Source organism: Crotalus tigris, unplaced genomic scaffold, assembly GCF_016545835.1.
Source record: "Crotalus tigris isolate CLP2741 ecotype Arizona unplaced genomic scaffold, ASM1654583v1 scf7180000017828.1554129, whole genome shotgun sequence".
In the NCBI taxonomy this organism is placed as follows: domain Eukaryota; kingdom Metazoa; phylum Chordata; class Lepidosauria; order Squamata; family Viperidae; genus Crotalus; species Crotalus tigris.
This window is the reverse complement of record NW_024096658.1, coordinates 1,508,066-1,521,417: the sequence shown is the minus strand read 5'-3', so window position 1 is coordinate 1,521,417 and position 13,352 is coordinate 1,508,066. Positions and strand designations below refer to the sequence as shown.

The following is a 13,352-nucleotide window of genomic DNA, read 5'->3' as shown; positions in this document are numbered from 1 at the left end:
ACTAGTGTTGGCTTTCTAAACAACTGCTTAATCTTTTAAATTATCATTTATACTGCCTTTGCAAGTAGAGACACCTAATTCAAATTTGTCTCCATTGTGCTGAAGGCAGGACCAGGGCAAAACCAGAAAAGTGATTTCAACCTCTCAACTTTCCTGAATAGCCAAGACTAAACTAAAATTGGGGAAGGGAGGGGAAGAATAGTTAAACCACAGTATTTATTAAATTTATATGCCACCCACCTCACCGTCAGGCAACTCTGTAATCTTCGACTTACAACCTCAACTGAGTCCAAAATTTCTGTTAAGTGAGACATTGGTTAAGTGAACTTTGCCCCGTTTTACGACCTTTCTTGCTGCAGTTCTTAAGTGAATTTCTGCAGTTAAATCAGCAACAGGGTTGTTAAGCGAATCTGGCTTCCCCATTTGACTCTGCTTGTCAGAAGGTTGCCAAAGGTGATCACATGACACAGGGACACTGCAACCGTCAGAAATATGAGTCAGTTGCCAAGCATCTGAGTTTTGATCACGTGATCGTGGGGATGGCTACAGTGGTCGTAAGTGTGAAAACCGGTTATAAGCCACTTCTTTCAGTGCCCTTGTAACTTCAAACGGTCACTAAACAAACTGTTGTAAGTCAAGGACTACCTGTCTACCTAGTCAAAGCACCAAACAGTTGGAAGGAGGTGAAACTTCTTCATCCCATAAAACTGAGAGATGGTGGCAGGATTAAGTTACAAACAACTCCGGGCAGAAGCTGCCACAAAAATGCAGATTTAAGACATTAGGGAGGGAGGAAGGAGGGAGGGGAAAAAGCACAGGGGAAAAAATTCATTTAGAAGCCAAAATTAAAAGGCAGCCTGTCAAGCAGCGAAGGGAAGAAAAAAAAAAAACCGCAGAAAGCCCAAGGAAGAGCGTGGCATCAGAGGGACTAAATCAGACTAATGGTGCTGAATTGTTTTAAGGTGTTTTTTTTGTTTTTGTTTTTAATTTTGCAAACGATGCCTAGTGAAGGACGAAGGCTGAGGGGCAAAAAAAAAAAAAGCTTCGGGGACGCCTTTCTTTGCGGCCAGTCCAATAAGGCGGTTTTCCTAGGCAAATTTCTTCCCAAGAGTTGTAAAACAAAACAAAACAAAAACAAAAAAAGGAGGATAGGAAGGAGGAAAAGAAATCCCAGGGCTTGGCAGAGCTGCCAGCGGGTCCAAAGAAAGTTTGCCTCCCTCCTCCACGACGAGGGCGCGCCGGAGGAGCCCCGAGGGGAAGAGGGGCCGGGGAGGCTCCACCGCCCCGAAAGGGACACCAGCGGCGGCGGCGGCCCCTTCCCCCAAGCAAGGGGAGGCGGAGGGGGAGAAGAGCCCCCCGAGGCTGGAAAGGGCAGCCCCGGGAGGAGGAGGAGGTTGGAGGAAGAGGCGGCGGACTCACAGTCGAGGTGCTTCTTCTTGGGGCCCATCACCTCGTGCGTGGTGGCCTTGCAGACGGTCTTGGAGACGGCCGAGCCCGTCACGCTGTGCTGCGCCGCCGTGATGCGGTCGGTCAGGCTCTGCCCCGACATGGTTGCCCAGCTCCCTGCGCGGACGCGGCTGTTCCTGGCGGGGAAGCGGGGATGGGAAAGAGGGAGGAGGAGGAGGAGGGCGGGCTGCCAGCCCCGGCCGGCCCCAACGCCGCCACCTAGCCTAGACGCCCAGCTACGCGCTCCGCCCTCCGGAAGGGCCGGGCCTGTCACCCGGGAGAAGGCCGCCGCCTCCGCTCCCGCCCGCCCGCCGGAGTGGGCGTCGCCTTCACCCACACGCGGGGAAATGGCCGCCGAAGAAGCCGCCGCCGAGGTCTTTCCGGGACGCCCGGATCACGTGACCGCCACCATCCCTTTTAAACGGGGCCTCCCTCGGCCCGGCTCTCTTTTCTTTTCTTTTCTTTTTTCTTTCCCCCCCCGCTAGGCCACGTGACGCGCTCCACCTTGCAGGAAGAAAGGGGTGTTGGCGGGGCCGCACACCCCCCCCCGACGCCCCTGCACGTGACATGCGGTCATCCTTGTCCTGCTCGCCCCGCCCCTTCCTCGCCGCGTCCCGCGGTGCTGCGTCACAAGGAAGAAGGCGGTGACGCAATCAGCAGAGGAGCTCTGCAGTTTTTTTTTTTTTTTTGCTGGCCGGTCTTTCCCCTGCCCTCTCCCGCCGCCGACTGTTCTTTCGTGGACGATGACGTCATTGGCATTCCAGAGGGGTGGGAGCGGGAGGGAAACCTCTCGTGGGCCGTTCCCTTCGGTGGGTGCTTTTGGTGACTTTTCCACTGCCTTTTCCACTGCCAGTTGCCTACCCTACCCGCACACATCTGCAGCCAAGGTGGCTCCACACACACATTTGCACTTCTCAGGTGACCCTGGGGACACAGGTAAACCTCCAAAATGGTTTCACCGACTCTAAGGAATAGAGATTCCTTAGAGATTAAGAAGAGATGGCAAAACTACACAGAAGAACTATACAAGAATGAGCTTAACATCCCAGATAACCACAGTGAGATGGTCATTGACCTCGAACCAGACATCTTAGAATGTGAAGTGAAATGGGCCTTAGAAAATCTGAGCAACAATAAAGCTAGTGGAGGTGACAGTATTCCAGCTGAGCTATTCAAAATCTTAAAAGACGATGCAGTAAAAGTGCTACACTCAATTTTCCAGCAAATTTGGAAAACTCAACAGTGGCCACAGGATTGGAAAAGGTCAGTTTACATTCCAATTCCAAAGAAAGGCAATGCCAAAGAATGTTCAAACTATTGCACCATTGCACTCATTGCACATGCTAGTAAAGTTATGCTTAAAATCCTACAAGCTAGACTCCAGCAGTATGTGGATCGAGAACTACCAGAAGTACAGGCAGGATTTCGAAGAGGCAGAGGAACTAGAGATCAAATTGCCAACATACTCTGGATCATGGAGAAAGCTAGGGAGTTCCAGAAAAACATCTACTTCTGCTTCATTGACTATGCTAAAGCCTTTGATTGTGTGGATCACAACAAATTGTGGCAAGTTCTTAAAGCGATGGGAATACCAGACCATCTTATTTGTCTCTTGAGAAACCTATATGCGGGTCAAGAAGCAACAGTGAGAACCGAACACGGAACCACTGATTGGTTCAAAATTGGAAAAGGAGTCCGGCAAGGCTGTATACTGTCGCCCTGCCTATTTAACTTATATGCATAGCACATCATGAGAAAGGCAGGGCTAGATGAATCAAAAGTTGGAATTAAGATTGCCGGAAGAAATATCAACAACCTAAGATATGCAGATGATACCACTCTAATGGCAGAAAGTGAAGAGGAACTAAAGAGCCTCTTGATGCGGGTGAAGAAGGAGAGTGCAAAAGTTGGCTTGAAACTCAACATTAAGAAAACCAAAAGCATGGCATCCGGCCCTCTCAATTCCTGGCAAATAGATGGGGAAGAAATGGAGGTAGTGACAGATTTTAATTTTCTGGGCTCCAAGATCACCTCAGATGGGGACTGCAGCCAAGAAATTAAAAGACGCTTGCTCCTGGGAGGAAAGCTATGGCAAATCTAGACAGCATTCTAAAAAGCAGAGACATCACCCTGCCAACAAAAGTGCATATAGTCCAGGCCATGGTTTTCCCAGTTGCAATGTATGGCTGTGAAAGCTGGACCATAAGAAAGGCTGAGCGCCAAAGAATTGAGGCCTTTGAACTATGGTGCTGGAGAAGACTCCTGCGAGTCCCTTGGACGGCAAGGCGTTCAAACCGGTCAGTCCTAGAAGAGATCAACCCCGACTGCTCTTTAGAAGGCCAGATCCTGAAGTTGAAACTCAAGTACTTTGGCCACCTAATGAGAAGGAAGGATTCACTGGAGAAGAGCCTACTGCTGGGAAAGATTGAGGGCAATAGAAGAAGGGGACGACAGAGAATGAGATGGCTGGATGGAGTCACTGAAGCAGTAGGTGTGAATTTGAATGGACTCCAGAAGATGGTAGAGGACAGGAAGACCTGGAGGAACGTTGTCCATGGGGTCGCGATGGGTCGGACACGACTTCGCAAGTAACAACAACAACAACAAGGAATACAAATGACCAGCTGTCTGCAAGCAATATAAATCCTTCCACTCCCCGCCATCTAGCTCAGGGGTCTTAAAACTCGGCCCTTTTATAACTCGTGGATTTCAACTCCCAGAATTCCTCAGCCAGGCACACTGGCTGAGGAATTCTGGGAGTTGAAGTCCACGAGTCATAAAAGGGCCGAGTTTTTAAAACCCCTGGCTGAAAAAGGTTCTTGGGTAAGAAGCAAAATATCTTCAAAACAAACAAGAAAGTGCAATTGCCTTCTGAAAAAAGCACCTTTGGGTTTTGGGTTTCCACTACAGGTGGTCTTTGGCTTACCACCACAACTGAGACCAAAATTTCTGTTCTTGGGAAAATTAAGTCAATTTTGGCCCATTTTGCAACCTTTCTTGCTACAGTTGTTAAGTGAACCACTGCAGTTGTTAAGTTAGTAACACGGTTGTTAAGTGAATCTGGCTCCCCCATTGACTTTGCTTGTCAGAAAGTCATAAAAGGTGATTGATTAATCACCTGGGACTCTGCACCCATCCTAAATATGAATCAGCTGCCAAGTATCTGGATTTTGATCACCTGACCATGGGGATGCTGCAATGGTCATAAGTGTGAAACACAGTCATAAGTCACTTTTTTTGATGCCGTTGTAACTTTGAACGGTCACTAAATGAACTGTTGTAAGTCAAGGACTGCCTGTATTTTAAGATGACCAGAATGTAGAACATGTGAACAGGAGCGCATCGTTCACACTGTACAAACCAGTTACACGAGTTATTGCACGAGTTATTGCAGTTTCTGGAAGTTTGTCCTAAAGAGATAAATATAGACTTGATGTTCAGGCTGCAACATTCCTTCAAAGAATTTCCATCCATTTTTAATCATGCCTTGCGACATTTGGCACAGAGTTGGTTGATCTCTAGAAGAATCTGATCTACTTTGTACTTGAACAGGAGACCACGGGGAAATCCCATGGAGGCTGGGAAAGATTAAAAGAGATTATTCAGAATGGGAAATCACTTCTTTAGCATTACTAGGAAAACTCCAGGAAAGGGACCAAGAGCTGGCTTTCTATCATCTATTTCGTTAAAGGTAGTCTTTCACTTACTGCCATTTGTTTAGTGACTATTTGAAGTTAAAGTGGCACTGTCTCTGGCAGGGGTGTCAAACTTGCTGTGTCACATGGCGTATCACAACTTTTTTTGCAGTGCCGGAGCTGGGGTGGATGCGGCCTCCGTATGATGCAACCACCCATGGGCCGGCAGTTTGACACCTATTTGGATTGGAGACCACCAGGAAATTCCAGGTAGGTGAGATTGGAAAGTTGAAAAAAGGTCCTGGAATAAGGAAATAGTAAATCACTTATTATTGCCAAGAAAATTATGAGGATGTTCATGAAATCACCAGAGATTGAGATTGACAGAAGGGAGAATATACAATGTTACTTACAAAGTAGTTCATCAATGTAAGCAAACATACAGAGTTAAAATTCAGGAAGGTGCTTTGAACTGCTTAAAATAAAGTTTTAGTATCATATTTTTTGGAAGATGCCAAAATAAGTGCCTGCTAAGAGAGTTTTGGAGTTTTCTGCAGGGTGAGGTCAAAAAAGTCAAAATGGTGGCTGTGATGCGGTGTAACACATATACAAAATTGGGAGTGCTTTGATTGTACCACTGTAGCCATCATCTTGACTTTTTGGACTATACCCTGCAGATACCTCTGGTCCTGGATAATTTTTATCAATCAAACCACTCTCATATTTTTATTTTGGGTTTTTTTTTCTGCCTTCTGCCTTTTTTATTTATATCGCTGCATGCTAAGCTGACATGTTTTTATGTTGCTAAGAACGAAATTTCTTGAGTGAATTTGGTTCATTTTATGAACTTTCTTGCCACATTTGTTGTGCAAATCACTGCAGTTGTTAAGTTAGTCACACAGTTGCTAAGTGAAGCTGGCTTTCCCATTGACTTTTGTTTGTCAGAACATCGCAAAAGATGATCACATGACCCTGGGACACTGCAACCATCATTAATATGAACCATTTATCAAGTGTCCAAATGTAAATCCCCTGACCATGGGGATGCTGCAATGGTCATAAATGTGAAAAATGGTCATAAGTTGCTTTTTTCAGTGCCACTGTAACTTCCAACAGTCACTAAATGAACTGTTGTAAGTTGCGGATTGCATGTATTGAGGTCCTTGCCATTTTTAATCTTTTTCTGATAGAATAATTTTCATCGGTATATGTGTGTGTTAGGGTGATGTGTCCTGGATATATTTTTAATTCCATTCCCAAATTCTCAACATAAAATTTACATAGATTTACATTTATATTATGGAAGACAGAAGTCCCCTTATACAGGAAACAAATTTTAATTTTATATCCTGCTGTTTTATTTGGCAGCGTGGGTGTTTTCTGTAAGTAGTCTGAGCAGTTCTATGCAAATAATGTATATAACCATTCCTAGGTTTGTCCTGCCAATTTATGCATATCAGGATATTATCTATCAGGTTTCAGTCTTCAAATTGTGTTGCAGATGGCAACAGCTCAAAGCACCTGCTTGGCATAAGCATAATTCCAGAAGGAAACTCCCAGAATCTCTAGTTTAAAAATAAATAAGGTAGCAGATGATCTGAAAAACTTCCATCTGTGACATTGGGGATCTGCCAGTCAGGGCAGATAAAACTTGGCAAAACTTCAGGCTAAGAAAGAATTATTTTTAAGGCTGTGTTCACTTCAAAAATAATTGGGGAGGGGAATGCTTTTGATTTTGTGCAGTCCTTGTATCTTTTTGCTTATTTGTTCAATAAAGCAGTCTGGCTTTTAAAAAAAGCCTTCCGTATCAGCTGTTAAGGAAGGACGCTGCCCCTTTAAGGAGTCAATTTTTTGGTTGTAAAATTCAAGCTACTTTAATGAATAGTGGCTATTGCTGCATGGCAGCTAAATAAATCCAATCTTCTTCTTTACTTCCTCTTATACCACTTTGGGTGTCTAAATAGATAGGTACAGTGGTGGGATTCAGCCGGTTCGCACCGGTTCGGTAGAACTGGTGGCTAAATATTTTTGAGTTCGGAGAACTAGCTGGGGAGGCCCCCCCCAGGCCTAGAACGGCCCGCCGGAAGTGCATGGATGCCACTTCTGGAAGTTTGTTCTAGGCCTCAGAGGCCTGGAGGAGGTCTCCCAGGTCTAGAATGGCCCCCCGGAAGTGTGTGGATGCCACTTCTGGAAGTCCGTTCTAGGCCTTGGATGCCCAGGCCTGCATCCACTCAGGGAACCGGTTGTTCTGGTATTTGAATCCCACCACTGGATGGATAGATAGATAGATAGATAGATAGATAGATAGATAGATAGATAGATAGATAGATAGATAGATAGATAGATAGATAGAATACAGGTAGTCCTTGAGTTACGACCACAATTGAGCCCAAAATTTATGTTGCTAAGCGAGACATTTAAGTGAGTTTTGCCCCATTTTATGACCTTTCTTGCCACAGTTGTTAAGTAAACCACTGCAGTGGTTAAGTTAGAAACATGGTTGTAAAGTGGCTTCTCCATTGATTTTGCATGTCAGAAAGTCGGAAAAGGTGATCACATGTGACACTGTGACATGATAAATATGAACCAATTGCCAAGTATCGGGATTTTGATCATGTGATCATGGGGATGCTGCAAGAGTTGTAAGTGTGAAAAATGCTCATAGGTCACTTTTTTCAATGGAGGTGGGGGAGGAGAAAAATCAGGAGGAAAATATGAGTGTCGATAAGCTAAAGAGCAATTTTTCTCTATTTCCTTTGGCTTCAGCTTAATACACAGTGGTTTTGGTCCAGCGGCCTATGTCCCTTCCCTCCCACTGTTATTCTGAGAAAACAGTATTGACAGTGTTAGCAAAATTTAACATTAGGAAGAGATCAGATAATCTGTAGCCATGAATTATAGCTTAACTTTTAGCAGAAATGAGCTGGTTATATAAACTGCACTTTTAAACCGTGGTTTATGACAGTCTATTGTGCTAATCTAGGTGTGACTGATTGCCTAAATCACATTAACATAAATTATGTATAGCATATATGAGTTTATTTAAAAAATAATAATCCACCCATTTAAATTAGGGAAAAGGTGAAAGTTCTCTGGACCATCTTTTAAGTTTCATCGCAATTATCTTCTATGGCTGCTAGTTAATGTTCATTTCCTCCCTTGCACAACTTAAAACACAACATTGTGATTAACCCTATTAATAAAGTTATGTGGGGATTTTAAAATGGGCAGCACTGGGAAAAGCAATTACTGATATGTAAGGTGACCAACCATCCTCCTTTAGGGAGGACAGTCCTCCTTTTGTGAGTTCTGTCCTCCCTCAAAAAGTGTCCTCCTACATGTCCTCCTTTTTGATATTTGAAGACTAATCTGCAGGGCTTTTTTTGTCCTCATAGAACGCTCAGAACGGCGTTCCGGCACCTTTTTTTGATGGTTTTTTTTTCAACTTTTACATGAGCTGTGCTACTCCCCCTATTGGCTTTCGAAAGCCAATAGGAATTGCTGCTGAGCGCGCCAAAACACCCGGCCGGCAAACTTTGCACATGTAAGTTGTCTGCAGTGAAGGCGAATTGGCAGGAACTTTGCACCCCTCCCTGCTACCCAACTACACCATATCCTAGTTAGTCCCGAAGATACCTGGAGGAGACTGGAGCGGCGATGCCATGATAACTTTCTCTTGATCTTTGGCCCTGCTAGGGCAATAATGGCTGTGGGTGTAAGAGGCAGGGGCAGTGGGGGTGCTGCGGGCAGGGGTGTGAGGGGTGGCAGCGGCCGGGTGCCTCCCGTGCTGTGGGAGCCGCGGGGCCCTCTCTACATGGGGCTGTGCTGGGTGGGTGGTGGTGCTGGCGGGGCAGCTGCAGGCGGAGTGTGTTGATGGCGGGCTGCCCCCCCGGGGCTGGAGCCGGCATGGCTGGTGCTTTGGGAGCTGCGGTACCCGCTCTACACGGCAGGGCAGCAGTGCTTGCGGGGCGACTGTGGGCAGGGGCGCGGCGGGCGGTTGACCTTCCATGGGCCGAGCCAGCTTTTACAATATTTTTTTCTTCTATTTATTTGTGTCCTCCTTTTCATTGTAAAAAAGTTGGTCACCTTATGATAGGTTAATAGGATATGAGTACACTGAAAGACTAAACAAAGGGCATCTTATTTGTCATATTTAGGATCCCCCTCACAGAGGGACTCTGGGTGGTGAACTCTAAAATTTCATCTTTAATTCTAAACCTTATCACACAGCCGGCTATTGGCTTAATTCATGAGGAAAATGAAACAAGTTCTTTTTAATCAGTAAGATCTCTCTGTGCAAATATATTTTGAATATTATAAAAGCCTACGTGGAAACTTCAAGTACATCATAAATACAGTATAACAATATTGCAGCTGAAGTGTTCTTGACTTGCATCAAGCATTAGCATAAATAAGGAGGAATGTCACTGTGTTCAGACAGACTATATAGTTGACTGTGAAATAATAACACTAATCATGTTTTAACCATGGTTTGTTTGAAAAGCTGTGATAGTTTACTCCATACAAATGGCTGATTCAAAAACCACAGATTGATAATAGCCTGTAATTGAATATGCTTATTATACAAAGACAAAGCCAATCACATTATGGCTTTGCATGATGCATGACCCCAGACATATGTGGTAAAAACTTGCAGGGGCTCTGATACTATAAGATGCATGTAAACAAATCATATGTCTATGGGCAAACTAGGTTTATTTAATCAGAAGAGCATGATTTATTTTATATTTAATTTTAACATAAGTAAACAAACTTTAAAATCTCACTGCCTTCACTTCAGAGCGACCAATACAGGACTACCCGTATAATTCTCTTTTATTGGATAGTTTAACTTACTAGATATGTCTTTCAAATTTGTTTTAAATGAAATGGAACAGCTGATTTTATATTTTATATTAGGAGGAAAGCTGGGGACTTGTCAACAGATTCTTAGCCATCAACAGGCATACAATGTGTCCCAATTTCATGAAAAAAGCAAAAAAGAACAACAATGCAATATTTGGCAGATAAAAACTAATTTTAAACAAAGCTGTGTTTTTGAATAGGATGTGCAGAGAAAAATATATTGGCCAAGTATCCTGACAAAGCAGTAGTGTTAGGTGAAAAGGGGCAATGGGTTTTGACCTTGTGTTTGAATTTCTTTCAAAAACCCTGCACAGATTTGAAAGAACAAGGAAATATGATAAAACATCTGGTTGTTTATCAGAGCACCAGAGGGAAGGACAAGAAACAATGGTTGGAAGCTGGTCAAGGAGAGAAGCAACTGGAATTAAGGAGAAGCTTCCTGACAGTGAGGACAATCAGTGGAACAGCTTGCCACTAGAAATTGTGGGCGCTCCATCACTGGAGATTTTTTTTATTAAAAGTTTTACAAATTTATTACAATATAAACCCCCCCACCCCTTCCCCCTCCCCCACTTCCCAGAGCTGATTACAGGGTAACAAATAAACAAACATAATCTAACTAACATAAACCAACTATACTATCAATCAAAACCATAATACACTTTAACTCCTTCTCAAAACAAATATTAACAAATTAAAACAAAAATAATAATATAATTAAAACTATTAATAATTATCTAAAATCTACTCAAAAGCAAGGTAATACTTTTCAGTTTCATATTCCTTTTGAATATAATCAATCCATCTTCTCCAAGCCATAATGTATCTTTCTTGTGAATGGTCCTTCAAGTAGGCGGAGATTTTCGCCATTTCTGTTAAATTTGACACCTTAAGTATCCATTCTTCCAAAGTAGGCAGTGAGTTTTTCTTCCAATATTGCCCCACCAATAATCTTGCAGCTGTTATAAGATTCAACATCAAATTAATTTCTTTAACATCAAAATCTACAATAATACCCAACAAAAATAATTGTGGAGTAAACTTTATCTTTCTCTTAAAAATCTTTTGAATATTCCACCAAATCTTAATCCAAAAAACTTTAATATCTCTACAGGTCCACCAGATATGAAAATAAGTTGCATCTAAATTTCCACATCTCCAACATTTGGGCTGTAAATTTGGATACATGTGAGACAACTTTTGGGGATCCAAATGCCATCTATAAAACATTTTATAAAAATTTTCTCTTAAATTTTGCGCTTGAGTAAATTTTACATTTCTAACCCAAATTGTCTCCCATGTATCCAATAAAATCAGATCTTGAATATTTTGAGCCCATTTGACCATACAATCTTTAACTAACTCCGTTTCAGAGTCCAATTCTATTACTATAAATTCTTTTTATATGAGCTCGACTTTGATCTTTAATTTGTTTTACCAAATTCACATCCTCTAAAGTGATACCAACCTTTTGATCTATACTGCACCTCACTAACAATTGATTATAATAAAACTAAGAATATACAATATTTTCTTGCTTCAACTCAGTTAAGGGCTTTAATTGCCAATGCTGCCCAACCAAACTAAGTAATTCCTTGTAAGAAATCTTACCCAAATTTACTCCCCTAGATACTCCCTCTATCATGTGTCCAGGAATCTCTCAAATTGGGATTTTATAATTTAACCTATAATAATATTTCTTCCAGACACGCAACAAGGCACTTCTCAAAATATGGGTTTTAAAAACCTGATCAACTTTTTTATCATAAATTAAATATGCGCATCACTGGAGATTTTTAAGAAGAGGCTAGACCAGTGGTTCTCAATCTTTCTAATGCCGCGACCCCATAATACAATTCCCCATGTTGTGGTGACCCCCAACCACTTATACATCACCGGGTGCCAGGGGCGTGGCCAAAGAAAAGGGAAAAATGGCGGACAGCCTTGTTTGGCGACCCCCGTGAAATGGTCATTCGACCCCAAATGGGGTCCCGACCCACAGGTTGAGAACCACTGGGCTAGACAATCACTTGTCTGAGATGGTATAGGTTCTCCTGCTTGAGCAGGGGGCTGGACTAGAAGACCTCCAAGATCCCTTCCAATTTATTTATTTATTTATTTATGAGACTTATATACCGCTTTAAGTGCAAGCACTCTCTAAGCAGTGTACACCAGTAAGCAATGTATATATATATTTACATTGCCCCCAACAATCTGGGTCCTCATTTTACCTACCCCGGAAGGATGGAAGGCTGAGTCAACCTTGAGCCGGTGAGATTTGAACCGCTGACCTGCTGAACACAGTCAGCTAAAGTGGCCTGCAGTACTGCACTCTAACTGCTGCGCTACCTTGGCACCTCCAATTCTACTCTACTCTACTTTACTCTACTCCACTCCACTCCACTCCACTCTAGTGTATAGAGTAACCATCTTATAGGCCTCTACTTCCAACCACAACATAACATTTTTGTTGCTAAGAGAGAGAACGTTATTCAGTGAATTTTATCCCATTTTACAATCTTTCTTGCCACAGTTGTTAAGTGAATCACTGCAGTTATTAAGTTAGTAACACCATTGATAAGTAAACCTCACTTCCTCATGGACTTTGCTTGTCAGAAGGTCACAAAAGGGGATCACATGACCCTGGGACACCGCAACCGTCATAATATAAACCAGTTGCCAAACGACTGAATTTTGATCACGTGACCCTGGGGATGCTGCAGCGGTCATCAGTGTGAAAAACGGTCGTAAGCCACTTTTTTCAGTGCCATTGTAACTTCGAACGGTCACTAAACAAACTGTTGTACGTCAAGAACTACCTGTATTTCAGAGCAGCAAGAAGCCGCCATCTATGTGTTATAGAAAATGTCACTTTTCTGCAGCTGAAGCAGTAACTTTTGGGAAAACATCTGGATTGTGCAGAACAACAGATGAAAAACAACTCTGCAAAGATTGCTTTGAAAGGCGCTGTTGGGAGAGGCTTTGAATCAGAAACAACATTCTGTCAGCAGTCCCATGTGACATATCCATAATTCAACCATACTGATTCAGAATTTAAATGGGAAGACAGGCGCATGAGACCAAAGCCCTCTGGCTGGCTACATGGGCAAAAAGAGTCATGTTTTATAGTACAGGTAGTACTCGACTTACAACCATTCATTTAGTGACCACTTGAAGTTACAACGGCATTGATTGTTTTTCACACTTCACGACCGTTGCAGCATCCCCTGGTCACGTGATCGAAATTCAGACACTTGGCAACTGGCATGTAGTTATGACTGTTGCAGTGTCCCGGGATCATGTGATTTCCCCTTTTGCAGCCTTCTGACATGCAAAGTCAACGGGGAAGCCAGATTCATATAACAACTGATTTGCCAACTTAACAACTGCAGTGATTCACTTAAC

At 43.1% G+C, this 13,352-nt stretch overlaps 1 protein-coding gene across 1 annotated transcript in view; it reads right to left on the bottom strand.

Annotated features, from left to right (window-relative positions):
- The window catches only part of LOC120307823 (phosphatidylinositol-binding clathrin assembly protein-like), a 32,748-nt gene extending 30,877 nt beyond the window's left edge, over positions 1-1,871 (bottom strand). The window contains exon 1 of the mRNA XM_039342971.1: positions 1,420-1,871. Coding sequence (XP_039198905.1) covers positions 1,420-1,549 — 130 coding nt within the window. The 5' untranslated portion in view covers positions 1,550-1,871. The remainder of the gene's footprint in view (positions 1-1,419) is intronic.
- Positions 1,872-13,352: the final 11,481 nt, after the last annotated feature.